At 37.2% G+C, this 27,174-nt stretch overlaps 2 protein-coding genes across 7 annotated transcripts in view; one reads left to right on the forward strand and one right to left on the reverse strand.

Moving 5' to 3' along the window:
• The window catches only part of TPR (translocated promoter region, nuclear basket protein), a 68,858-nt gene extending 64,810 nt beyond the window's left edge, over positions 1-4,048 (forward strand). For 3 of the 4 annotated variants that reach the window (XM_020984407.2, XM_020984408.2, XM_078156448.1), the window contains 4 exons: positions 922-1,040; positions 1,150-1,275; positions 3,176-3,274; positions 3,842-4,048. In XM_020984407.2, the coding sequence (XP_020840066.1) occupies positions 922-1,040; positions 1,150-1,275; positions 3,176-3,274; positions 3,842-3,897 (400 nt within the window). In that variant the 3' untranslated portion in view covers positions 3,898-4,048. The remainder of the gene's footprint in view (positions 1-921; positions 1,041-1,149; positions 1,276-3,175; positions 3,275-3,841) is intronic. The other variant, XM_020984409.2, reaches the window with a different exon arrangement.
• On the reverse strand, positions 3,008-26,959 carry PRG4 (proteoglycan 4). 3 transcript variants are annotated; one of them, XM_020984410.2, is made up of 13 exons: positions 26,941-26,959; positions 26,113-26,208; positions 22,907-23,029; positions 20,262-20,381; positions 17,229-17,399; positions 16,286-16,408; positions 11,668-14,004; positions 9,034-9,111; positions 7,749-7,885; positions 6,076-6,232; positions 5,353-5,544; positions 4,899-5,024; positions 3,008-4,188 (listed from the first exon to the last, which is right to left on the reverse strand). In XM_020984410.2, exons 2-13 carry the CDS (start codon positions 26,180-26,182, stop codon positions 4,091-4,093), a joined length of 3,732 nt encoding a protein of 1,243 aa, XP_020840069.1. In that variant the 5' UTR covers positions 26,183-26,208; positions 26,941-26,959; the 3' UTR covers positions 3,008-4,090. The 3 variants fall into 3 exon arrangements, with proteins under 3 accessions (XP_020840069.1, XP_020840071.1, XP_020840072.1); XM_020984412.2 differs by lacking the exon at positions 22,907-23,029 and having other exon boundaries at positions 26,941-26,958; XM_020984413.2 differs by lacking the exon at positions 16,286-16,408 and having other exon boundaries at positions 26,941-26,958.
• Between the last annotated feature and the right edge of the window lie 215 nt (positions 26,960-27,174).

The raw sequence follows: 27,174 nt of genomic DNA on the forward strand, positions 1-27,174 counted from the left end.
GTGGATAAAAAAAAGTCACATGTTTGAGTAAGAAAGCTACTTCATCAAGAGCTGTTTACCAGGAATTTAATTCGTTGCTGAGTATTTAAAGGCCTTTTATTTCTCTGTGAGGGTGCAAATGAGCATTCAGATTACCAAAAAGCCCAAGGAAAAAGAAGCAGGTGATCTGGGTAATCCACAACTTATATAGTCTGGTCTTTCACAGCTAAGAATGTCTTTTAAGTACTTGAAATAACACTAAAATACTTTGTAAAATACTGGTCCTGACAAACAAGCAACTTTTTATGACTTTCATAATCATTTCCTTGGAAGCCTATGTGGTTTCAGAGAAAAGGAAAACATAGCTTAATATTAAAATAAAGGATATAATCAAAGATTAGAAAATCTTTCTAGATGAAGGAAAAGGGGGCTTTGGGGAGGGGTTTGGGATTGGGGTGCAATTTGTCCTGAACCATCTTTGTGGAAAACTCCTTTCGCTGCTGCAAATCAGCAACTGCTTTACAACTTGGCCTAGAGAGTTTCCTGGGGCACTGAAAGGTTAAGTGACCTACATGCTGATAAACTCCCCCTCATCATGTAGCCAGTATAGGTCCAGCTACAAAGCTGCATTCCATCTACTGCGCCAGGCTGCTCCTTGTCTTGTTATTATTGGAGGAAAATCTAGAGGAATTTCCATAAGGATTTAATATATTTTGTACATGAACCCATTGTATACATCATAAAATTCAGAATGGAAGGATCCTTAATGATCATCTAGCAAAGTGGCCTCTCTGTATGCTTGTCAGAGATTTTGTCCTTATGCGATATTTACAAGTTATAATCTCTTTATCAGCATTTAGTTAACTGATTTAGCATTTTACCACTAGAAGCACTTTTGTAGTTCCTAATGAGTTCCCCCCCCCCTTTTTTTCTCTCTATTAGAATTAGTTCGGAAACAGGCCTAGAAATTGATAGTCAGCAGGAGGAAGAACCTGTTCAGGCATCTGATGAGTCTGATCTTCCTTCTACCAGCCAAGATCCTCCGTCCAGCTCCTCTGCAGGTACATTCTGTTACTTTGACTAGACCAGAGATGCAGCCAACCTGCTCTTAATACAGCCTCTTCTAATTAATGATAATAACAACACATGTTTCCTTATATCGTGCTTTAGGTCTTTCAGAGCGTTTTCTTCACTACAACCCTGTGAGATGCAGTGAAAGGAGTAGTATTCAAATTTTAAAGACAAGAAACGGAGGTTCTGAGAAATTAAGTGACTTTACCCATGATTGCACAATTAGTAAGTGTCTGAGGCAGAACTCAAACCCAAGTCAAAGATCTTTTTAATACACTTACACTGTTTCTGTCACAGGCTTACTTATTTTTGTACGTGCTCACATATACAGACATAGGTATACAGATATGCACCATTAAGTAGAGGAACACCAAGTTCATTTTGAAGTCACTGTTGCAGAAGTTTTCTGTTTATTGGGCAGGAATAGCAAATGCTTCAGACCTTCAGAAGTGAGGAGCGAATCAAGAAATAAGAAGTTGCTAAATCATTCAGTCAGTCAGTCAAATAGTTTAAAAATTGGCCTTTTCACATTTTTGAAGTTTCTTGAAGATCCTAAGGGGTATGAAAAATAGAAGAGTTTGGAAATAAGTAGAACTGAATTTGTGTACTGAATAACATCTCAGCTCCTTTACTTATTAGTTTTGTGATCTTACGGCTTAACTCTGAGTTATGGAAACTCTGAGTTCCCATGTCTACATCTGTAAAATAACACTCTTTTACTTTATACTTTAAGGCTTATTGAAATATGTAAGGTATTTTGTAACTAGAATTCTATGTAAATATAAGCTGTATCATTCTAAAACTTGAAAGTTATTTCTTAGTTTTAAGATAGATTTGTTTCAGTTATTGGTATATTAATATATTGATCTCTCAGTGATCTGTTCAGAGTATTTTTTTGCTCTCTGGATTATATTATTGGTTCAAACCCACCCACACCCCATTTTGTGGTGTCATAAGACTCACTCCTAGGTAGGTGGATCCAGCATTAGCGGAAGGTTTTGTAATATTGCCTTCTAGAATTTTCTAGGCCAATTACAAGAAAAGGGATGATAAAGCCTTTATAGTACTATACTACAGGAACATAATAATTGCTGATATTTATATTGCACTGTAAGGTTTACAAAATAGTCTCCATGTATTTTCTCATTTTTATCTTCACAGCAAGAGTGTGGAAAATAAGTATTATTTCCATTTCACAGATGACAAAACTGAGGCACTTAGAAGTTAAGTGACTATCCCACTTGTCGCACAGCTAGTAAGCGTCAGATGCAGGGCTTAAATTCATGTCTCTTAACTCCCCAACAGCAGCACTTTCTCCTACACATGCACGTACACACGCACAGACACACACACAGCCTTTTTCCTGAATTTCTTCTGGAAATTCAGGGCACTTCTTAGTGGCACCCCAATTTAAAGCACATTTCCTCCTATCCACTATTGCCTAACTTGTGTTACATGTAGTCTTTCTGAAATTTTCTGTTATCATCAATGCTTTCTTCCATTGCCAAAGTTTAGGAATATATATACAGACTGTTCTGATGTTCTCCCCTCCCCTTCCCCCCCCCCAGGTTTTTTCCTAAGAAATATAAATGTGAAGCAAACTTCAAAGTGTTTGTGACTATCCATATGTAGCATGTAAAGTTCATAGAAGTAGTTTTTAAATGTTTATTGAAATAATTAGGAAGCCTGAGCCCTTTCCCCTTCGTGAGATGTTCACTTCAAGAGAAAGGAACTAGTCATTTAAGATCAAGATATTTTAAAGAAAGAACAAATGAAGCATAAAAATGTAGTGGTTTTCTTGATAAATTATTTTGACTTGAGAAATCAAAGTAATAATTCTTAACAGTTGTTTAGAATAGATAAAATAGTTCACTCCTTCTTTGAAGTTTTTTATATGAAATTAATGTCATTCAGTTAACCAGATAATATTTAAAAGTCAAAGAAAAAAGGTAAGCACTTTTTCATTCTGAGGTTTTTATTTTGTTTTTAAAAATTCAACATATTACATGATTAAATAGTTTTTAAAAACATTAAATCTAAAGGACATTTGTTTGCAGTTTTATCCATTCATGCAATTAGCTTTTACTTCAGTGACAAACTCATCTAAGCTATCTTCTCTTCTCAGATACTAGCAGTAGTCAACCTAAGCCTTTCAGACGAGTTAGGCTCCAGCCTCAGACTTTGAGAACAGGTGTCCGGGGTCGTCAGTTTAACCGACAAAGAGGTAAGATTCTCTCATGACTAAGAACATGGTTGGGTGGAGGGGCAGGAGGGAGAAATAGTTCATGTGAATCAGAACAAGAGTCCTAAACCTGAGCAAATTAACATTCTCTACCAAATATGTATACTTTAGGGACTAATTTGGGGAAAGAGGGTTATTGCATCATTACATTTGACTGATGACACATTATGTAATTATGTTCTTTCCTCATCTAAAATAAAATTTGAAAAATTGAAATGTTGTATCTGATCTTTAACCATCACTTCCCATGTTTCCTCTTTACATGTAACACAAATGAAAGTATTTTTAGGTGATTCTACCTAACTAATACAAAGATGGAGGAGTCTTTTAATAGTTCCTTTATCCTACTTTCCTACACAGAAATTGTATACTGAGTCTTAGTGTCATAAAAATGTAAAACTCACTTTTAAATATGTAATAGTAATAAAAACTGGAAATCATTTGCATTCTAGCCTGTCATAAAAATAGAGTGGAAAACCTGACACCCTTGTTGATAGATTTTTTTTTAAAGGGAATATTTATATTTGCTTCTTTTTTTTCCTCCTACAGGTGTCACCCATGCAATGGGAGGCAGAGGAGGATTAAACAGAGGAAATATTAATTAAAAGTTTTGTAAACTGTTATTTTAATTGTTAATAAGACTGTCATATCTGCTAGTGTTTTAGTGTAGTGATTGCTGAGGTTAAACGTGCTTTGTACTTAAATTGGTATGCACACATTTCAACAACTTTTAATAAAATCGTTTTTGTCTCAAAATATTATTTTCTTTTAAGTTTTTCATTTCTTTTGAAATCAGACTTAAGGACATTTATACCAGGCATTGGATAGTGTCTGTCCAGAACGGGTGATGATTAAGTTTGCTGTTCTGCTAGGCACATCAATGTTGTAATATCGATCTAGATGAAAAGAAAACATTTTTAATAAAATAGAAATAATTTGTTTTTATTATCCCACTAAAGCCCTTTTTCTCATTTGATATTCAAATTTTCTGACAAACAAGACACTTGTTTGAAATATGAACTTTTGCTACATTTCAGATAGGTGACTGTTAATAATTTCTAAATGAACATTTTTCAAAATTAGAAGAGTCATATAGACCTGTGGTCGTCTGGTCGGTTAAATAACTTTCCCAATGTCCTTCAGAGAGTAAGTGAAAGAGCTGGGATTTGAACACAAATTTTCTTACTTTAAACCAGCAAATGAAATCCTTTTTTAATTCATTTACATGTTATGTGTCAAATTATTCTATCTGCCCCTCAAAAAAGTGTCCACACTAATCTGTAAAATAATGAACTGGAGGAAAATTCTTAGGCAAATTAAATGAATTTAGCAAACTTAAATCTGTATACTCTGTATACTGAAATTTGTAGTAAAGCTTCACAGACGATCTACAAAATTTTACTCGGATTACTGTTATTTAACTTTACAGAGTTCCAATCTCCGTAATGATAGGATACAATTTTTTATACCTATAAATTTAAATGATTGAAGCAAAGATATTTAGATCTTATCTCTCTAGTCACCAGTTCACAATTGTCTGTCTTTGAATTATTCGTGGTTGAATAGTCAGCTCATAGAGCCATTAAGATTTATCTTAATCACTTACCTTTGGAAAAGGCATAGTAATCATAGCCATCAGGTTTTCTAATGTTAGGCAGTGCTATAGCTGAGGTAACCATATTTGGAAGGCCTCTCCAAAGTGTATTCACTTTAACTTCATTATGCAGCAAACCTATGTGTGTGAGACACATTTTTTATATCGCAAAAGATATTTAAGACCATAAGTAGACCATAAATCAGACCATAAGCCAAACCGAGTAAATGAAACTCCTTTCCCAGACAGAGAAGTAAAGTAGGGGGACAGTACAACACTGACCTTTGTGTAATTTCTGGGAATAAAGGTTTTGTACCAAGTAACATAAATCATGGCATAATTTTGAATTCCACGTCCCCCGATTCAGACTGCTTAGGTGTTTGCTCATAGCCTTACTATATGAAGCCAAATAACAATCATTTAAACTTTCATTCTAACAACATATGTAACAAAATATGTGGCTTACCTTTTTGATAAGTGACTCTGACAGGTGAATAGCTTATTCTAATGGTATGTGTTTGGGAGGGAATGATAGCCCGCTCATAGCGACGCCTCCTGACTTGGGTGGGTTCTCCATAAACTGAATAGTTTACAGTGGATCTTCTAGAACACTTTTTAATTGGTTCCTGTTGGTAAGTATACTGTTGAATGGTGCCACCTGATATGGAAATAGATTATATTGTGAAAGTTGTTCATTTAGGAAAAGATAAAAAAGTAGCTTTCAAAGTTTGAACTGGTTTATTATTCATGTCTCATGTTTTAAGCACCCCCAAAAAATTATTCCAAGAGGCATTACATTAAAATCATAAAACAGTTATTAAAATAATTAGCAGAGAGAGGAACTTTTAGTTCAATATATTTATAGCGCCTTTGTTTTATGAATCAGGAAAATTGAAGCCTAAAAATTTCATGCAACTTTACAAAGATCAGGCAAGCAAATTAATGGTAGAGCAGCAAGACTAGTGGGCACTAGAACCCAGTCCTTTGACTCCCAGGCTAGTACTCCCCTATCTACAAGGCAGCTATAGCCGAAAAATACCTTTGGTAGCAGTAAACCTAATAATAAACACAGAAGTTAAGTAGATGTATGTTTCCCTGGCAACCAAAGCTTCAGCTGTCTCAAGTATGTTGATTTTTGTACACATCTTAAAAGTGTCATAATTCTGCAGATAATTTAAACTCTACGTACCTTTCTTGAAAAAATACACAGATTCCAGCCTGTTTTTGTATTTTGCTATCGATAGAGCTGCCACTATTTTCCCATTTAGACCTCCAAATCCTTTAACAATTGATTTAGGATAACCTGGATCTTTTACATCATTGGTGAATCGCCAGTACTGAGAATCCTAATACGTGATAACAAAATATTAGTAAATTGGGGGGTAGGAGACGGGGAGCAGGGAGGAGGGAATTTAGTAAATACTTCCTTAATTAAATGCCTGAGGTAAAACCTTTATCTTAGTGGAAACTATTTTTTGTAAGTTATCTCCTACTACTGCTCTATCATGGTACAGAGGTAATTCAAATTCATTTAGGATCACAGAACCACAGACCTATGCTGGAAGGACCTAGAGGTCAACCAGTCCAACTCCTCATTTTACAGATAAAGAAACTGGGTTAAATGACTTGTCCAAAGTCAAACAAGTATTAAGATAAGGAGCCAGATAATGAAATGAAAATCCAGTGCCCTTTCCAAAATATGATGCCATCAACAATTTCAATACATCAAGTAACTGTAGAGTGTCTGTGTGCCACTAGGTGTTGGGAAATAGAGAAATAGTTTCTGCCTTCAGGGAGATTGCATTCTATTAATAATAGAATGTATACGTGAACAAATAAATATAATGTTAATACAAGCATCAAGAGAAAGTCTTCTTGTACCTAGTAGTAGGGAGGAGTTTGTGTCAGGAAAAGCCTCCTTTAGGAAGTAGCATCTGAGTTAAAGATTCTATAAAATGGAGTTAAGGGAGTGCATTCTGGACTGATGCATTTGTGCAGAGGGACCAAAGGAAGAAATAGACTGTCATGTATGGGGAATAGTTAGACCAACTTGACAAGAATGAATAGTAGATGAAAAGGGTAGAGATGTGGAGGGGGAGACAAATACTACTAGAATATTTTAGGAGATAGGAGTCACATTGTGGAGGGCAGAGCACAAATTCAAAGGGTCCTACCAAGCTAGAAATGGCCCAGCATGGGTCCAGTGAATATACGCCATTTGAGAAACAGCCTCACTGTGTTTAAAGAGGCTCATTACCAAAAATTTTACAGCCACGTATATTTTTTGTTGTTTATTTTTGATTAGAGAAACTCATGAAAGCATGTGTAGAAGTTTGGATGGTTTTCAGTTATCATTGGTGGAGAAGCAGGGGTGGGGAATCTGCGGCCTCAAGGCCACATGTGGCCCTCTAGGTCTTCAAGTGTGATCCTTTGACTGAATCCAAACTTCACAGAACAAATCCCCATAATGAAAGGATTTGTTCTGTAAAACTTGGACTCAAAGGACCTAGCATCCAAGGACCTAGAAGGCCACATATGGCCTCAAGGCCACAGGTTCCCCATCCCTGGATACTGATGAACCATTAAATATGTGTCTACTAAGATTAAATCTAATTTTATGCCTACAGATACATTTCATCTTTTTATAAATAAGAGGAGAAAGAATCTAGAAACACAGTTCACTAACTGGTAATCTTTAGATTTTGTTGTTCTTATCATTAAATATCCATGAACAAAAACTTATGAGTAGAATGGCTCTGTGATACTTAACGTTAGCCTATCTTTTTGAACCCTCATGACCAATAATACATCAATGAGCAAAATTACTGCTGCCATTTTTTTTTGGTAAGTTATTTTACTCACCTTAAAAAAGAAAGTTTTTCCTTCACAGTTACATCTAGTAAAGACAGTGTCAATGGGAGAAGGGATACCCCAAACTTCAGTAATTCTTCGAGCTGGTGATGGTGGAGTGGATGGATTCAACAACCAGAAATAATGACCTAAAGATGTAAGAAAAGAGTAAACATAGTGACTTAATTTTATCCCAAAAGCCAGTTTACAGTTGGAACTTCTTCAAGGTAGCCATCCTTGTATGCATGAAAACATTTTGGAAAAATAGAAATCAATATATGAATAAAAAGTATTAGCACTATTGGGAATTCTTGTCCAATGTGAAAATCTTAACATTTTCAAAATTACACTAGCACAGCTATTAAAATTTCTTAAGAAATAACAAAAAGATTGATAATTAAGATCTCCAGATTCAAAATAATCTAATGCTTACAGGGTAAATATGGCTATTCTCCATTAAAATCCAACTCCAGTACTTCTATCTTGGTGTGATAGAATGACCCTGGGCTCTTGAAAGCAATGCCAACAGAGGTCAAGCCCTAGTAGGTTCTACCAAGGTGTCAAGGCTTTGAGTACCATCCTGGCAACAGACAACATCAGTTGTTCAAAGACAGACTAGTTTTTTTGGTTTTTTTTTTTTCAGAAGCCTAAGCCCAGAAGGTTGGACACAAGGTGATGGCATTTTTAGTCACATCAATTCATGAAGATTGTCTAGTAAGGTGTATTAGGTTGCAGCCTGTGTAGGAAGAGAGGGTACCTAGAGCAGAAAAACCAATGAATCTGTGAAGCAAACACGGAGGTGCAAATATATGGAATAAGGATTATGATAGAACTAAAATTTATGTTGCAACCATCTAGTTGTGACCTTGAACAACTCATCCACTTCCCTTCCTGCCTTTTTGATATACCTACATCTATGCATCAAGCTTTAGTGATATTTTTCCAAAAGAAAGGCAAGAAGTAGAAATTTTGAAGTCATACTAATCAGCATGAAATGAAACTGGCACAACCTCATGGGCAGAGAAGAAATATCCTACCTGCCCAAGTATTTTGAATGCATCTCTGAATGCATTTATTTCACTTCAGGCTCCAAGTAGGCAACCACATTTTTCATACAGCATATTTTACAAAGACAATATCTGAAAGTCCCAGTGTCTGGAAGCATCATATGAGTCTTTTCCAATGAGCAGATCCAACACCATGCTCCCCCCCAAGACAATATTTCACAGCTGTGGTATTCTCATAAATGCCACAAAGTCAAACAGTAAGAAGAGAGGGTTTTTTATGTTCAGCTCACCTCGAAATGCGACCAATGTCCCATTGCGCAAAGTAGTCAGTCCATCTACTGGCTTCCCATTGCATAAGTTAGTCTCATCTGAAATAATCAGTATAAAGTATACATTGGTGGGAGAATGAGGTGGAGAAGGGAAGGAGAATATAAAACATAAAATAATTTTTTTCATTCCTTCCTCTAGATTCTACTACATTCAGTGGCTTTTTTTTAATCCTAATTTCTGCCTTTAGATAACATAATTCAAAACAGAAGGGATAGGACTGGATTTCAAAGGTGATAAGATGATCATATATTTCATAATTCTATTCTGTTTAGAAAGTATTCCACTAAAGTTAAACTTAAAAGACCAACCAAGTAAGTTTAAAGCTCTTTTTCATGGAATCTAAATATAGTCAGGAGCCCTGGGTTCTAGGCCTGACTGATAACTCCCTAGTTATGTGGCCTTGACACATAACCACTTGACTTCAGTTTTCTCCTATGGAATGAGCATCTTAGACCTTTAGCTGATTTCTGAATCCAAACCTAAAACTTTGTGATTCTACGAGGATACTTTAACCCAATGTGGAAAACCTTTGTTTTTTGTTGTTGTTCAGTTCTGCAGATGGGCAATAAATTAGGCCCAGAAATGAAAAGGAGTAAAAATAGCAGTCTAAATTGCATTTGGAAAATTTTGCACTACTTTAAATGACCCTAAGATTTTCTCTGAAACAAACAAAAAAACCCAACCATTTTTTAAACCCAATAGGTTTCCATTATGACTCATGGAATAAATACCTCTGTCTTCAAAGAATCATAATTATAGGTTATTCCAAGGCAATAGAGAGCTATGTAGTGCATGTTAGTAGACTAAACACTTTACTAGTGAAGAAGTGTATACAAGAAGTGGCATAAAAGAGATTATCAAAAAATTATGACTATAAAAGAGAGGAAGAGTTAAGGAAAATGAATGAATATGAATGAATGAAAAAAGCATTGATTAAGGACTTACTAAAGGCAGCATGACATAATAGATGGAAATTGGACAGGAAGAACTCTAATTCATACTGGCTATGTAACCCTGGGCAACTCACTTAATTTCTCTTCATTCTCGTCAACTCTCTAGCTATAAGCTGCAACAAAAATGCCAACTTTTATAGGTAGAGTTTGCTCACCAGGAGTTAGTTCCCTATACCAACGAAATCATCAGTCCAGCTCATGTTCTACTGTGTACCAGGCACCATGGTAAGTGCTAGTGATAAAAATACAAGTAAGCAAAACAGCCTGCCCTCAAGGATCTTACATTCTAACAGAAGAAGATAGCACACATTGGGGAGAGGTGGCTCAGAAATATTGTTTTGGAGAGAAAAAGTCATAGAGAATAGTGATTAGAATGATAAGCAATTGATTCAGGTATCTTTACCAGGAATGGCAGGATTGATTTGATTTTTCTTCTCAGAACTCGAATGACAAAGCAGCTAAGAGAAGGGAGAGTCAAGGGGAGATGAGGAGAGTTCAGAAAAAAGAAAGGCTGTGTACTCAGTAGTATCAATATATGATATGATATGATATAACATAACATAACAATATAATGTAATCCATATAACATACTATCAATATAATATATGATATATAACATATAATCAATATAATATCTAGACACCTCTATCAGAAGGCTCCAAGAATGGTGGGTGGGCTTCTTGTGAAGTATTTACTGGAGGACAAGGAGAAATGCTACATGGAATAAGAAAGTGTGGGCAGGTTTCAAGGTCTGCCTGTTGGAGGGAGTACCCTTATCAACTAGCTTACAGATCTACTAAAGTATTACTGCTAAATACTACTAAAGCATAAAGTATTGAAGAAGTTTTCATTTCACTTTTTATGGTAGGATTGAGATTTTTATCATTGAAATGTTTAAAGGAGTCTGTAGATTAAAGTTCAACCAGCTCTTTTGACAGTATAAGAAATGTAGGGCTCTTAAAGAGTCATTTATTTATAATGAGCTTTCAGGCTCACTGAATGGTCATTGTACCATTTAGTGCCTTGGTTTCAAAAGACTGATGATTGCTGCTGACCTAGAGAAACATGTCAAATGTGGACAGCTTCAAGATACCAGAAACATCTCAGGAGTGGCTGGTAAAAAAATCAGCATTCTTCAACTCAAGACTACTGAAAAAACTGACTAATGAACTGTCATTGTGCCTATGTAACAGACTTTTTGAAGTATCTTTTTGGAGTTTTGGTGAGCTCATGTTTTTTTTGTTTGCTTCTTGTTTTACCATTTTTAAGGTGGACAAGATGTATTAAACTTTTAGTGGATTGGCAATAATTTGCTCTCAAATGTTTCGTATTTTTAAAAAGTACCAAAATATCATTACCAGTTTTAATTCTTTTAAAGAATAACATAAAAATCACCATCTCCCAGTTTCAGGTGATGACCTCTAGAAGTAGCCTGGACAAATCAAAATCTATCAAAGATAACAAGATAAACCAATTCCAGATGTTCTACCATATCATTTTTCCTTTGATCCTTATCATGGCTAGTCTGATGGAATATATATTTTCCTGATGCTGAACACTGATCATTTCAGATAATATAATTTTGTAGACATGTCATCATTACACACAGAAAATAGAAGAATATCAGACTGTTCAAATTACCTGAAAGCATTGGGATGTTAACAATGCCTTGACTGGGTCTTCCCCCATAGATGCTAAAACCCGGGATACCTATTGGAATAAACACGGGAGGCCTAGGATTCAGGTAAGGCTTCTGCTGCTCGAAAATATTTACATCTTCATTCTTTGGAGTGAGTTCTGGTATAGTAAGAGGAGTTGTTATTTCCAAGTTTGGCCTTCTGTTGGGTCCAGGAGTGGTTCGAAGGATAGTCTCAGCCAGTGGCGTAGAGCTCACTTCAGTTACTGCTGATGTCTCTTCACTTGTAGTTGTGATTTTAGGTGTAGTTACTGGTTCCTTAGGTGCAGATGGAGTCTTCTTGTTGGTCACTTTAGGGTCAGGAGTTGGAACCAAAGGAGTAGTTCTGTCTTTTGTTACAATGGTTGTTTCCTTAGCTTTTGTGGTTGTCTCTTTTGTTGTTGTCACTGGTTTGGGTGTTGTCACTTTAGGGACAGGAGTTGTAGTTTTAGGCTTAGGGGTGACTTTGGGGGTTGTTGTAGTCTCATCTGGTGCAGCAGTTGTCTCTTTTGTTGTGGTAGTTGTCTCTTTGGTTGTGGTAGTTGTCACTTTAGGGACAGGAGTTGTCATTTTAGGCTTAGGGGTGACTTTGGGGGTTGTTGTAGTCTCATCCGGTGCAGCGGTTGTCTCTTTGGTTGTGGTAGTTGTCACTTTAGGGACAGGAGTTGTCGTTTTAGGCTTAGGGGTGACTTTGGGGGTTGTTGTAGTCTCATCCGGTGCAGCGGTTGTCTCTTTGGTTGTGGTAGTTGTCTCTTTGGTTGTGGTAGTTGTCACTTTAGGGACAGGAGTTGTCATTTTAGGCTTAGGGGTGACTTTGGGGGTTGTTGTAGTCTCATCCGGTGCAGCGGTTGTCTCTTTGGTTGTGGTAGTTGTCTCTTTGGTTGTGGTAGTTGTCACTTTAGGGACAGGAGTTGTCATTTTAGGCTTAGGGGTGACTTTGGGGGTTGTTGTAGTCTCATCCGGTGCAGCGGTTGTCTCTTTGGTTGTGGTAGTTGTCACTTTAGGGACAGGAGTTGTCGTTTTAGGCTTAGGGGTGACTTTGGGGGTTGTTGTAGTCTCATCCGGTGCAGCAGTTGTCCCTTTGGTTGTGGTAGTTGTCTCTTTGGTTGTGGTAGTTGTCACTTCAGGAGTTGGCTTTTTAGGTGTAAGAGTTGTCACTTTGGGAGTTTTCTCATCTGATACAGTCACTGTTTCTTCAGCTTTGGTAGTTGTCTCTTTAGCAGTAGTAGTGGTCACTTTGGTGGCAGTAGTTGTTGCTTTAGCTGTAGTAGTTGTCACTTTAGTTGTCACTTTTGGTGAACTGGCTGTTCTCGTTGTCACTTTAGTGGTTGTACTTGTCACCTTAGGTGGAACAGCTGTGATTTTGGGAGTATTATTAGGTGTATCTTTTTCGGTTACTTTATCCTTAGCAATTGTAGTCACTTCAGGTGTAGTAGGTGCAGAAGTTGTGTCTTTGGTGAAGGGAGCAGGGTCCTCAGGTGTAGGTCTGGGGTCTTTGGGTGTGGTCTTAGGGTCTTCAGGTGTAGGTTTGGGGTCTTTGGGTGTGATCTTAGGGTCGTCAGGGGTAGGTTTGGGGTCTCTGGGTGTGGGCTTAGGGTCCTCAGGGGTAGGTTTGGGGTCTCTGGGTGTGGGCTTAGGGTCCTCAGGGGTAGGTTTGGGGTCTCTGGGTGTGGGCTTAGGGTCCTCAGGGGTAGGTTTGGGGTCTCTGGGTGTGGGCTTAGGGTCCTCAGGGGTAGGTTTGGGATCTTTGGGTGTGGGCTTAGGGTCGTCAGGGGTAGGTTTGGGGTCTTTGGGTATGGGCTTAGGGTCCTCAGGTGTAGGTTTGGGGTCTTTGGGTGTGGTCTTAGGGTCCTCAGGTGTAGGTTTGGGGTCTTTGGGTGTGGGCTCAGGGTCCTTAGGTGTGGGCTTAGGGTCTTTAGCAGCTGTCATTGTCTCTGTAGTCAGTGTTTCTTTTGCTGAAGTAGTTGTCTCTTTACCTGTAGTTGAGGTATGTTTATCTGTACTAGTCACCTCTTTTGTTACAGCTGATGTCTCTTTAGTAGCTGTTGATGTCTCCTTTTCAGTTGTTTTAGTTGTCTCTTTAGATGTGACCTTATTACTCTCCTTAGAAGTTACTGGTGGTGCTGCTGTTGTCATTTTGAGTGTTGTGGTGACTTTATTGGGCTGGGAGGTAGGAACAGCAGCTTTAGGAGCAGCAGTGGGCTTGAAAGGTCCATTGTCTAATCCACTTCCTGCATCATCTACAACTGGAGGTGCTGGAGCAGGCTTGTCTTTGGGGGTTCTCTTCTTCTTGGAATCATTAGCTATGGAAAAATGCACATCTCAAGTTAATTTTTGAATGGCCTTTGCATTGCTTTCACGTACAGGTCCTTCCTCTCACTTACTAGTTGTGTTACTCTGGTCAAGTCACATAACTTCTTTGGACTTTAGTTTTCATATAAGTAAAATGATGATGTAACAAATTACCTGTACTCCCTGCCTCACAATGCTATCATCTGTATCAATAGAGAGAAGAATGTAAAGGGTAAAAAGCATTATGAAAATGTAACATATTCTTGTTATACAATGAGAGGCAACTAATGGAATTTCAGGGAAAATGGGCATGCCCATCATACTCTCCTTTCCCAAACGTTTCTTCTCTTCATTTCTCTTCTCATCTGCTCTCTCAATCTTCTTCATCCTATAATCCCAGTTCCCTTATCCATTTTCTCAAGAAACACTATTGTCTCAGCCCCAGCTCTTTCTTCTTATACATATATGCCTATGAGCTGTTATCCTTTCTCTAACTACTCTTTTCTCACACATAATGAGGCCAATGTGTGCTTCTGCAGTAAAACAAACAAAAAAAATCCCCAAAACGTGTATCCCCCATTAGTTTTTTTCGCAAGATGTTGATAACTTCAGGTTATATAGGAAATGCCCCAAGGTAAATATGGAATAGAAGTGAGACCCCTATGGTCAATATGGAACTCAGTGAGAAGAGAGACCACGGAGTCAAAGAGCATCAGATAAGAGAGCAAAGTCACTGACTAGGAAGAGAGGTATATATGAGCATCAGAGAAAAGAGTAAGGGGATTGAATAGAGTGAGGAATGGTAGGTGAGGTTTGGGGACTAGAAGAAAGGAGAGAGCATGAGAGTCAGTAAGAATAATTCTCCCTCTCCTCATCCCTCCTACCGCTGGTGCCCAGTTAGTTGCTGAGTATTGTCAGTTCTACTTCCACAACATGCCTTGCATCCATACCCTTTTCCTTCACTCACAACCCTAGTTCAGGTTCTTATCACTTCTTTCCTAGACTCTTGCAAACAGCCTCCTAGCTGGACTCATGATTACCACTCTCTCCTCTATTCCACTACCCCACTGCCAAAAAAAATTCTTCTGAGAGCAAAATCTGACCATGTCACTCCCCATCACAGAAGCCTTCCCTCTCACCTTGAGGACAAAATACAACATCTTTAACTTGGCATTTAAAGTTCTTAAAGAACTGGCTCCAGGCTGCCTTTTTGGGTTTATTTCATATTATTCCCCTTCACGAACTTTGTGTTTCATCCAGATTGGCTTATCTGCTGTTAATGGAATACAGCATTCTTTTCTCCAGCCTCCATGTCTTTGCATAGGCTGGAGTTTATTCCCTCCATACTTCTGTCTCTTAGAATCCCTCCCCAACTTTCTGAAAGGCTCAGAACATATGCCACCTCCTGAAGGATCCTTTCCTGAATCTGCTCTTCCTAGTTGTTCTCTCCTCTCTCCAATTATACAAGTGTGTACACACAGACACACACACACACACACACACACACACACCCCTAAGTCCCAATTAGTGCAAATAATGAATCTCTTCAAGTGATTGCATTATTTGAATTCACATTGTAGATTTCCATATTTCCATTGGGTTGGAACCATTACCACATTTTACAGAATTATAACTTCAAATAGTGCAAATTTGAATACATAACAACCATTTCAGGGGATTCATTATCCATACTAATTAGGACATAGCTTTGCATATGTGTGTGTGCACGTATGTGTATATTCACATATAGGAAATCCACATATGTACATATGTATGTATGTACATGTGTGTATATGTGCATGTATACATATATATAGTATTCCAAAAGATTTAGTGATGTTTTAAATTTTAACAGCTAAAAATGTGTATATATGTATTTTTATACGTGTATAATCTATAAGTGCCCAGGGACAGGGCATTTGTTTTATTTGTTTTGTTCTTGTATCTCCGAAGCCTTGTACATAGTAAACATTAAGAATTGGGTTGAATTGGATTAGAAAATTCATTGTTTTTGTCAATTTCCTATAAGAGGTTAGTCATTTGTTTCCTTATAGGATCCTCATCTTGGCCTAATATTCTCTAATTTTATTCAAATGTACTATATTTAAATTATAAGAAAACTTCTAGAAATCTTCATTCTGTATTTTCTGAAACAGTATTTACATGGTTATTGTCCCTTTCCCAATTTTAAAAAAAAAATTACCAAATATTACTGCCTCCACCCAACATTTTCACGTTATAAAATCTTAATGTAGCATTGATATAGCATTTGATCTGTATCAATGCTCAAACCTTTGGGTTTCTTCTTGGGTACTGTATTAGCAGCTGAATTTTTGGAAGACTTGGTTTTCCGAACAGTTGAAGAGGAAGAAGAAGAGGAAGAGGAGGATTCCTGATTTTCAGAAACAGAATGTTCTGTAATCAAATAAAGAAGTGGATTGTGTGAACTGTTAACTTTTCCACAGTAGTCCATCCAGTTCAAATAAAACAAGAATGGAGTCGGACCTTTTATTGATCAGAAAATGGCTATTTCCTGCACGAATTTGAATAGAGGGCATCATCATGTACTCCCTTGCACGTGACAGGACATATTTCAGAGTCATGAAAAAAGAGCACCCAAATTATATTGGTTGGACGAATTTCTCTCCCACATCCCAGCCTTGCCAGTACTCTTCAAAAGCACAACTTTCTTAGAAGCCAGACTCGGGGTAGGCCTGAGTGGAGCTTTTAAGATCATATTGATTTATACCTATTTTCAGTCTTGGGTTTGCGAAACCAAAGAGAGAGCGATGATTATGCTTCCGCCTTACCTGCACTTTAAAGAAAGCCAACTTAGTTTTAAATTGTCCATTTTAAATGGAGGCAGCCAGGCGGCTCAGTGGCCAGAGGGCTAGACCTGAGTTTAAGTCCTACTTCAGACACTGAAGAGCTGTGTGACCCTGAGCAAGTCATGTTACTGCTAGTCTGCCCCTGTTTCCTCTTCTGTAAAATGGGAATAATACCTACCTCATAAGATTTTTGTGAGGATTAAATGAGATATTTGCAAAATGCCTTGCAAACCTTAAATGCTACATAAGTAGTTATTTTTTCAGACAGTTTAGCTAGTCTTTCATGTATCTGAATGTTCCAAACTTTTCACAGCCCCATGATAAAATGCTAGCCCCAGTCCACCATCTGCATATGTAATATATTCACTTAGGAAAACTTCCTTTTGTCACAGTTATCTTCTTCCTACCTTCTGTTATTTCCTCTGATTCTACCACTTTGTCAGGGGTCCTCTTCTTGGGAGTTTTCGGGGAACGTTTAGTTGTTGATTTGATGGTCTGAGCTTCTGGAGATGGCCGTGGAGTCTTTGGAGATGGCGGTGGAGTCTTTGGAGATGGCGGTGGTGTTGTGGGATTATGCACTGAGGTCAAACAAGATCCATCAGTTAGTGCCAATTCCACAATCCATATAGCTCTCAAAACTATAAATCTAGAGGCAGGTTAAGTGGCACAGTGGAGAGAGCATGCCCCTGGAGTCAGGGGGACCTGAGTTTAAATCCAGTCTCAAACACTTACATTTACTAGCTGTGTGACCCTGGGCAAGTCATTTAACCCCGATTGCCTGGCCAAAAAAAAAGGAGTGAATCTAGCTATACTTGGGTTCCTTTTCATTTTGAATACATCTTTCCCCTTTAACTAAAACTATATCTAACTCTCTGAGCAAATGTTTCTAAAATCAAGTCTGTGTGGATTCCTGAACATCTAGTCTGCAAACATTAGTAATTGGGCCACTTCTGAAGGTGATTGCTCTAAATCACTGCTGTGGTGTGATGAAATGGAAAAAGCCATGAACTTGGCAGTCTCGGGATCTGAGTTTGAATGCCAGCTGTTCCATGTACTTGCTACCTGTGTGACTCTGCATGAGTCACTTCACTGAGCCTCAGTTTACTCATATGTAAAATTACAGCACTGGTCTAGAGGGAATCTAAGGACTCTACCAAATTTGGATCTATGATACTATGATAACTAAATTGGTGAGGAAAACACTGGACTGAGTTAAGAAATGAGTATACTCATTTTCACTCTGTCATTACCCAGCTGTAGAAGCTGGAACAAATTGCTTAACCTCTATGAGCCTTGGTCCTCCCACCTGCTCAATGAAGAGATTGGACTGGATCACCTCTAAGACGTTTCCATTTCTGAGTTTATCATGCCTCTCGCATAGTAAATGATCTGTAAAGTTGCTTCCAATACTAGATCCTATGGTCCCATGAACATCACCCTTTTACCCCTCACTCACAATGAAGGGGTGGTAGGATTTCCAAGCTGTCTAGAAAAGACACATGATAATATATTTTCTGCTATTTTTTTACCCAGGAAATAAGACCCTAAAGAAAATATGAAACAGGGATAATGAGGAAAAGTGACTAGCAGTGAAAAAGAAGAAAAATTGGGATTCTATACCAAGAATAGCCTGCATTATCAAACAGCACTGCTTCCATCAACAAACAGCCACTCAAAGCTAAGTTAACAATAGTCTCAGCAAGAGATCACTTCAGAAATGCCAGCAATAACAGTTGTTAGAAACACTGCCAAAGAGCCATCTGGGCAGGGAAGTATTTAAGAGAAATCAGTATCTGCTTATAATTTCTTCCTTTTTAAAGAATTGTAACTACAACCACCTTTCTAAAGTACTTTATTAGCATGATAAGTGGATCTGAACACTGTGCTAGAAGGCTTTCCTCTTTGTGATGAAAAAAAAAATGGAATGTTAGCTATGGGTCAAATCTTTCCAAGATGAAAAAATGGCTGTCCAAATTCTGTGGTTGTGTTGTATGTCCATTGTAACTAACATTACTTGAAATGAGTGTGCTATTGACTGAGGTTGGCAAATCTTTGGGCCCTACAGAAATGCTGGTTTTAATGGTATTTGATGCCAAGGGATTTCATGAATATTCTTTAATCCTTTTCTTTGCTTCTTCTTGAAGAGATACTTCCTGGCAGTGTTTTTTGCAACCCTATCACAACACAGGAATCAGTCTCTATTGTCAGGTAAAAGTACTTTCTCAAGTTTACGTAAACCCCACACTGACATCCCCTATCCTTCCCATATACACGTACTATATAAGCTAGGCAACTGAGAATATTAACCATTTATCCTTCTGCATTGTATTCTGCCTTGAGTAAAGGTGGTTAGACTAAGCATATGACAGCGTGGTACAGCAGATAAGGGGCTGGCTTTGGAGACAGGAAGGTCTGGGTTCAAGTTTTGCTTCTCACATATATTGGCTGTATAATCATGGGAAAATCACTAAACCTCACAAGGCCTTCAGGCAACCTTCTAAGATTATTTTAAATATGAGTTGCTGATCTTCAGTAGACATTTTCCCACAATAAGAGTTCTCTGATACACTCCCCCCAAAAAATCACAGGTTTAGACAAAAAAAAATTTATATTTATGAGATATTTTTTCTCTGCAATGTTTATTTCTTTATATCCCCTCCTTACCACCACCACCATCTCCCTTCCCTCTCCTCATCTTGTATGACAAACAGCCAAAACAAATTCCAGTGCTCTGAGTGAGGTTTGTCTTACTCACCCTCTGTTCTTCTGATAGCCGCATGGGCTCTGAGCTAAAGTGTTTAATTAGGAGGGTGTTGTCTCCATCATTTTTGGGATTTGCTCCAATTAAAGCAATGAGTAGCTAATATCTCCCCATGGACTCTGCTGTCTTAGCAGTTTCCTATCTTTCTCCTCTCAGGTGTTTCAAGAATGTTTAGGAAAAAAGAAAACGATAAGATTATACAAGTATCTTTTATTCACTTCCCAAAACTATCTTGTTTTCATGAAAAGGATTTTGCAAATGATAGCTTGGCAGAGACATAATCAGGGATTTAAGGTTTTTGTTATCATTATTATTCTTCCATCCTAAACAAAACCCTTAGTGGGTTTTAATAAGGTTAGGGTTAGGGACTAGACCTGTTATTTCATTAGTGTAGAAAACTATTTCATATAGTATACTATTTATGTAATATATTGATGAAGTAATATAATGATAGTAAACTATTTTTCTCTTCAAATTTCTCTTTGTGAAAGAAAATTCCCACTTAATAATATAGTTGGTCAGAGTATGGCCTTGAAGTGATCAATTTTAGATACTAGCTACCTTAACTGAGGTAACTGATTAATAACCATAGCCAGGCAGAAAATTCAGTATATAATGAGATGCAAAGGTGAACAAATGTTGGAGGAAGCCTTTGACTGAAACTGTGGTAGACACTTACCTTCTTTGCAGAAGTCCTCATAATCTGCACAGCACTTGCCATACTTCTTACAGGCAGCATCGCAGTCACATTCTCTCCCTCTGGCAAATGACTCAAAGCAACGGCCTTTACAGGAAAGCTCTACCCAGAGCAAAATGGGAAAAGAAATTATACGTGTGTGTGTGTGTGTGTGTGTGTGTGTGTGTGTGTGTGTGTGTGTGTGTGTGTAGATAGATAAATGTGAAATTGTGTTCATATTGTGCCACACACAGAGGCATTCCACAACTTGTAGACAGGTTGTATTCTAGAGTAAATTTAGATATTTCTTATTTGTAACTTTGGAAGCATTTTCCCATAGAAGAAATGTTGTATGAATGATGGTTAAGTTCCCAGGCTAGCCCACAAAAGCCTGTATAAATTATGTTGGAAGGAACCATTTTGTATAATGGAAAGAGTAATGGCTCATCCTGCTTTTGCCGTTTACCACCTGTGTGACCTTAGGCAATTGTTTCTGTCTTGACAAGAAACCCTGAAGGTTTTCCCCTCCCAGTTTATTTGTTGTTGTTGTTTTTTCAGTAGACAAACTAAGCAGTCTTTTGTCTCATTTCTTACCTAGCTTTAAATCATTTAAATCATTGAATGGGTGTTGCTTCAGACAAACCGAGATTGAGGAAAGACTTTAGTTTAAAAAGGCCAAGGTTTCCCACTGCATCTGGGGTTATCTCCAGTCATCCTGACCTGTGTCTTGCTACTGGACTCAGATGACCTTGGAGGAAAGAGTGAGGCTGATGACTTTTTAAGCTCTGCCTCATTTAAATCCAATTCACTTGCAAGTCAAGACACCACCTTCCTGATGTCACTGGCCCTCTTCCAGAAGGAAGGACAAACAACGACCTTAGGCAAGTCTCTAAGACTCAATTTCCTCATCTATAAAATGAGGGGGTTGAACCACATGGTTTCTGAGGTTACTTTCAGTTTTAAATGTAAAATCCTATCATTCTGTGAAATTTAATTTAATTTTATCACCTGAATCCATAAGTAATCTCATAGTTCAGAGATATGGCTCAAATAGATAATTGGGGACTGTCCTGGGAACACAACCACTGTTAATACCATTGTTCCTATGGAAAGGTCTGCTTAGGTGAAGCTCAGGAAGCACCAGAAACATGTCTCCTCTATTTCTTCTGTCCACTCTCTTAATGGTCATAGTGATAACCACATAAAGTAGGGGAGTCTCACTCTGTTTCTGGTGTGACTTAGACCAGCTGCTTGTATGCAAAGGATGTTTTCAGGTGTTTCGTAAATCAGGAATGCCTGTATTGTAGAACACAGGTTTCAGACATGTGGCTGCAGGGCCACATGTGGCCTACCCAACTCCAAGTGCAGCCTGTATCAGATTAAAATATAATTGTAAAATACTTAACAAAACAAATAAAAATATAATAAAATATAGATAATATTATATTTTAACACTTAAAGCATTTTAAGTCAATATATGGCCTGCAGAGATCTTTATGTACAGATTAGTGGACCATTTCTGTTTGAATCTGACACCACTATTGTAGGATGCTAGCCAAAATTTCCTCCTTCACTACCTCCTCCTTACAGTGGTCCTACCACTTCTATGAGTTCTATGTCAACTAGAAGTCAAATTCCATTATAATAACTCTAAGGACTTGTCTCAATTATTGTAATGGAATTATATAACATCAAATATTACTTTATATAAGTGGGTTTCAGTTTAGATTTAGAGATCTCATGCTATATAGGAAGGACTTCTGTGGCAATGGTATTCATCATAATGGGATTTAATAAGTATCATCAGGAACAAATGTGACATATGTTAATAAATTTGAATAATTGTGATTTAATTACATGGCATGGGCTATTTACATAGTTTAAAATGTGTTGTTGGGTTTTTTTTTTACCGTTTTAAAACATCCTTGTTTAAAGGAACATTGAATTAATTAGGGTCCATTTAAAATCATATTCTTATTGCAACTTAGTTTTTACATCTAAGTTCAAAACCAAGTGTTACTTCAACAAGTTATAATAATGTTTTCCCTATACTGAATATGAAATTGGTTTTGTATTAACAACAAAATGGTTTAAAATTAATTTTGAGTTGGAGCAATATTACCTACTTTTGGATTCCACTTAATTACTTCTGAGATCTCAACTTTAATTGTTTATAGTTTAATGTTCTTTAGGAATCTGATGGCTAATATTAAACATTTGAATAATGTGTACTTTACACGAATGTCCTAGAGCACAAATGATTGATTAGGCCCTATCATGAAGTAATGAAACATTTAAATTCTCAAAATGATTATCAATCCGAACTTTTCTATATGTAACAAAGAAAACTGTAGTTATACACTCTGCTATCCACATCTAGAGCAGGACCTTGGGGAGGAGGGAGTTGGCTGTATACTTCACAGGACTCTATACAAGAGTCAGTTATTTTGTCTGGGTAACTAACTAAAGGTTTTGGCGCTATGTTCAAATACAACAATGCAACATTTATGCAAGGGGAGGGAAAGACATACAACAGTGAAATGAAACACAGAAGCCCATTCAAAAATAACAAGACAACTAAGGCCACAGGGAGGGATCTCAGGAAACAGTGCTCTTTTCCAGAGGGCCTGTTGGGCTTAAGAACTTACCCACAGTGCAGACTTTCTTGTAATCAGGACAGCACTCCATGTAGTATTGACAGTTATAATCACAGTTGCAGGCGGCATCTCTAGTATACCCTTCCCCACATCTCCCTGCACAGCTTGGTAAATCTAAAATTACACAATACTAGTGTAAACATGACCAAACCAGCTGACTTGATACCAAGGGAAACATCGAATGGCAAAAAAAAAAAAGGGTAGGAGGGAGGCATAGGGCGTAGGGGAATGGGCAGATTTTGCTATGTGCCCATTGGATTGAAAGAGGAAAATACACAGTAGGAAAAGTTTATGATTGTTATTCCATTGTCTGACAATGATATCACTTTCTCCTTCCAAGGATCCCAATATATGGAGGAAAGTAGCCATATTCTTAGAAATGAGAGAATACTTTCATTAGGCATTTCAATAGTTTTACATAAAAAGGAACTCATGGGGTTCTATGCCACAGCCATCATGACCGACTTCAGTTGCTATATCAGGATTGGAAAAGGTCCTTTTTTTTCGGTTCCTATGTAAATATTTGCTGGCCATGCCAGCAGGCCCACTCCAGCAACTCCTACTGCAAGATGGGCTTGGGGTGGGGAACTGCACTCTTTAAGGTTCTGGGCAGTCAATTGCTCACACCCAGAGGTCAAGTGGCTGAGGAATAACCAAATTCCAACAAGAACAGCTACACATGAGAGTAAAGGTAACAAATAGAACTACACAAGGCAACGAAACCAAAACATACAAGCACAATTGTCTTCCGATGATCAAGCAGCAAACAGGAGAAAACCTCTTAGTAATCTCCTTGAGACACACAGCCATGGTTATGCAACAGTCACTTTTATCTGCTAGAATAAAGAAAATTATCCTTGATCTATAGAGGGAGACTAAAATATGCTGAAAAAGACTCAAGGTAGTGAACCCAGAACACCAATAGCAAAACCCACAAACATCACATGGAAGGTTAGGAGGAGTTTCGGCCTCTTAGACAAACATATGTTTTCATAAACATATGCCTACACATATGTACATATGTATGTACATATATAAAGGGGAGGAGCAAAAAGTATTTAGAAAGAAGGCGAGAGCGCAGCAGACAGGACAAAATCAGATGATTCATACAAATTTGTGGGTGGTAGATTTTTGAAACAGGTGAAAAATTAGTTTGGTAGGCAAGTTACAATCCTCAAAAAGGAAATGTGTCCTGCCTTTCTGTGTTATTATTGATTAATCACATTAGTTTTGTTTTATTTGTGGGTTTTTTTTTTAGTTTAATCATGGCAAAGTAAAGTGCAGTGAAGGAAGGAAGCATTTGCCACATTGGAAATGTATGTGAAAATTAGTATTAAGTTGTCACTATACTACAATTAAGAGGCTTCTCATTTTATTTTCATGGCACAGAAAGGTTCACCTACATTGAGCTGCTCAGCTTTATATTTTTAGTATTTCATATCTGCTTTCATCAATCTAAGAACATCATTGAGAAGATATCTAGCATAGGTAGTCTACATGCCCATTTTGACAATCAGGATTCACCTGTTTATAGTTATTTATGATAACATTCCAACATTAAGAATTTAATTTCACTACATCATTTCCAATCTCAATTTTTTTTCCTGAGATTGTTTGCCTTGGAGGGAAAAATCAATTCCCAACAGTCTCGTAGTTTTAAGAGTCTAATAAAAACAAATCACATACTTGAGCCTTTTTGTTAATGCAGATCCAATCTACATATACATTAAGATATGTGTTTGACACACTGAATACTATGTAATATTTATCCAGATCAGAGGAAATGTGGCAGAGTGTGCTTAGAGCCAGAGGTCTGAGGGTTTCGGGGCAAATCACGTAATCTTTCAATGCTCCAAGTAATTCTCTAGGACCGTACATTACAGACGGATGAGCAAAGGTGTGGAACCAGATCTAGAACCCTCCATCAAAAAAGCATGCAGATACAGGTGCATCCCCAATGACACTTAGGACATTGGGTTTGGAGTCTGAAAACCTGGGTTCAAAGTCTATTCCTATAACTTATTATTCTGGGTAAACCACTTCACCTCATCAAGCCTCAGTTTCCTCATCTATAAAATCAAGAGGTTGGGCTTGATGACCTCTGAAATTCCTTCTGCCTCTAGTCTATGATATATATTTTTTAAAAAATCAGTGCTATCTAATTCGAAGAATAATGATCGTGGCAGCTAGGTGGTACAGTGGATAGAGCACTGACTTTGAAGTCAGGAGGACCTGAGTTCAAATCCAGCCTCAGACACATAACACTCACTAGCTGTGTGACTCTGGGCAAATCACTTAACCCCAATTGCCTCACTTTAAAAAAAAAAAAAGGAAGAATGATCATTTGTAACACTTTCCCAAACTGAAACCAAGTCTACCTGATGGCAAAACAATGAGTCAATTTAGTTAATTCAACAAAAAGATTCATCAAACTCTTTTGCCATTATGTTGGCCAAAAATAATCAACTTGATTTTTCACTTACATTAATCAATTGTTTCCATGATATTTCTTGTTTCTATGACATACAAACCACTTCTTCCAGGTAGCTGGTAGGACTATGTTTTTTAACCCACAAGGCAGGAAAGAAGGGTTAATTTGATTTAATCCTTAAATAACTTTATCTCATACTTTTTTTTTTTTAGTGAGGGTGTTACAGATCTGTGATTTCATAATGTGATGACGTTCTGGCATGGCAACCCACTCCATTTATCCAGGCTGGTATCCTACTACCTACAGTCTTAGGGAGTTGTCTGGAGCATGTAAAAGTTATTTGCCCATGATCTTACAGCTACTGTGTGGTAAATGGGACTTGAATCCAGTTATTCTTGATTCTAAAGCCTTTCATCTGTCTAATAAACCATGCTGCCTCTTACCCTATATATGCTGATAAAATATCTTGAAGTGTTTTCTGGGGGAAAAAAACATGATAAAGATATTCACTTCGCATAAAATATAGAGGAAAGGGGAGTTCCTTCCTCCTCTCCCCTCCCAAAAACATATGCTTGTATATTCTTTTTACACGGTTCTGAAGGTTTATAGGGTGCTAAAAAAGATTAACAATTTTTTAAATGGTTAATTTTGTTTTCACAATATTGATAACAAAATACTATGCAATAATTCTTAAGTGGAAACTCCCCATATAAATGATTCAGGCCAAGAAGGAAACACCATTTCAGAATTTTGTTGGTTAAAGTACCTTGAGAAGAAACTTGTATCAAGAAAAGACAAAACACCAACAGGTGAATAGGAAGCACTTTCCACTCCATGGCTGTTTTCAGGTATCAAATCTTCTCTGAAAAGCAATATCAAAGTATTAAATGGCTAGCTTGAAGAACTACTGCTTCTGAGGTGAAGACTTTAGTCATTTTAAAAAGCCATTTCACTGTAAAGCTGTAAGACTTTAGATATGTCATCATGGACATTTAAAAATGATTATATTTTTTGAAGGAGATGACCATGTCTAATTTTGCAACACTATACTATAATTATTCTAGTATTGTTAGATTAAATAGGATGAAAATAATGTTATTGTCAGGCTGTTATCATTATGAGACTATCATATCAAAATAATCAGTTCAAATTTGCTACTGTTATCCTCAAATCACAAATATAAAAACTCTAAATTGCAATCTCAATATAACCTGTCCTCAACTATTTCCAAAAAACTTAATGATTAAAAATATTTCATTTTGTTACTAGAATGAGTCCAGACTTAAATTTTAAAATATTCTTAAGAATTACTAAATGTCATTGGATAAAAAATGAGTAAGTGGTTTCAAGAAAATTTAGTACAATAAATACAGAGGATTCTACCATCTCAAGTTGTTTTTTTTTAAACATTCTATTTAATATTAAAAAAAAAAACCTTCAGGAAGTGAATACCACAAAGTGGTTCCCTAGAAAACTTCTAAACTTCTGAACTACTATTTCTATTAAAATTATCCAAAAACCTTCAATAAAGCATCTACTTTCTGAGCTGAAAAATTAGAACTCAACAGAAAAGCAAAATGACTTCTTTACTTACCGGGCAAGGGACATGTGTGTATCTCTGATGTCCTGGATGCTTTATATATTGGTGCAAACATATTGGGATGAACCAATTAGTCCAAAGGTTAGACCAAAGCAACAGTGACAACCTATTAAAACAAACTTTCCACATTTATTGGAAGGGAGCCCAGATGACTAGACTTGGGCAACATCTGGAAAACACTTCCATTAAGAAAAATGACTACTACAAAATATATTTAGATTTATTGGA

Source organism: Phascolarctos cinereus, unplaced genomic scaffold, assembly GCF_003287225.1.
Source record: "Phascolarctos cinereus isolate Bilbo 61053 unplaced genomic scaffold, phaCin_HiC Scaffold_5;HRSCAF=322, whole genome shotgun sequence".
Classification (NCBI taxonomy): domain Eukaryota; kingdom Metazoa; phylum Chordata; class Mammalia; order Diprotodontia; family Phascolarctidae; genus Phascolarctos; species Phascolarctos cinereus.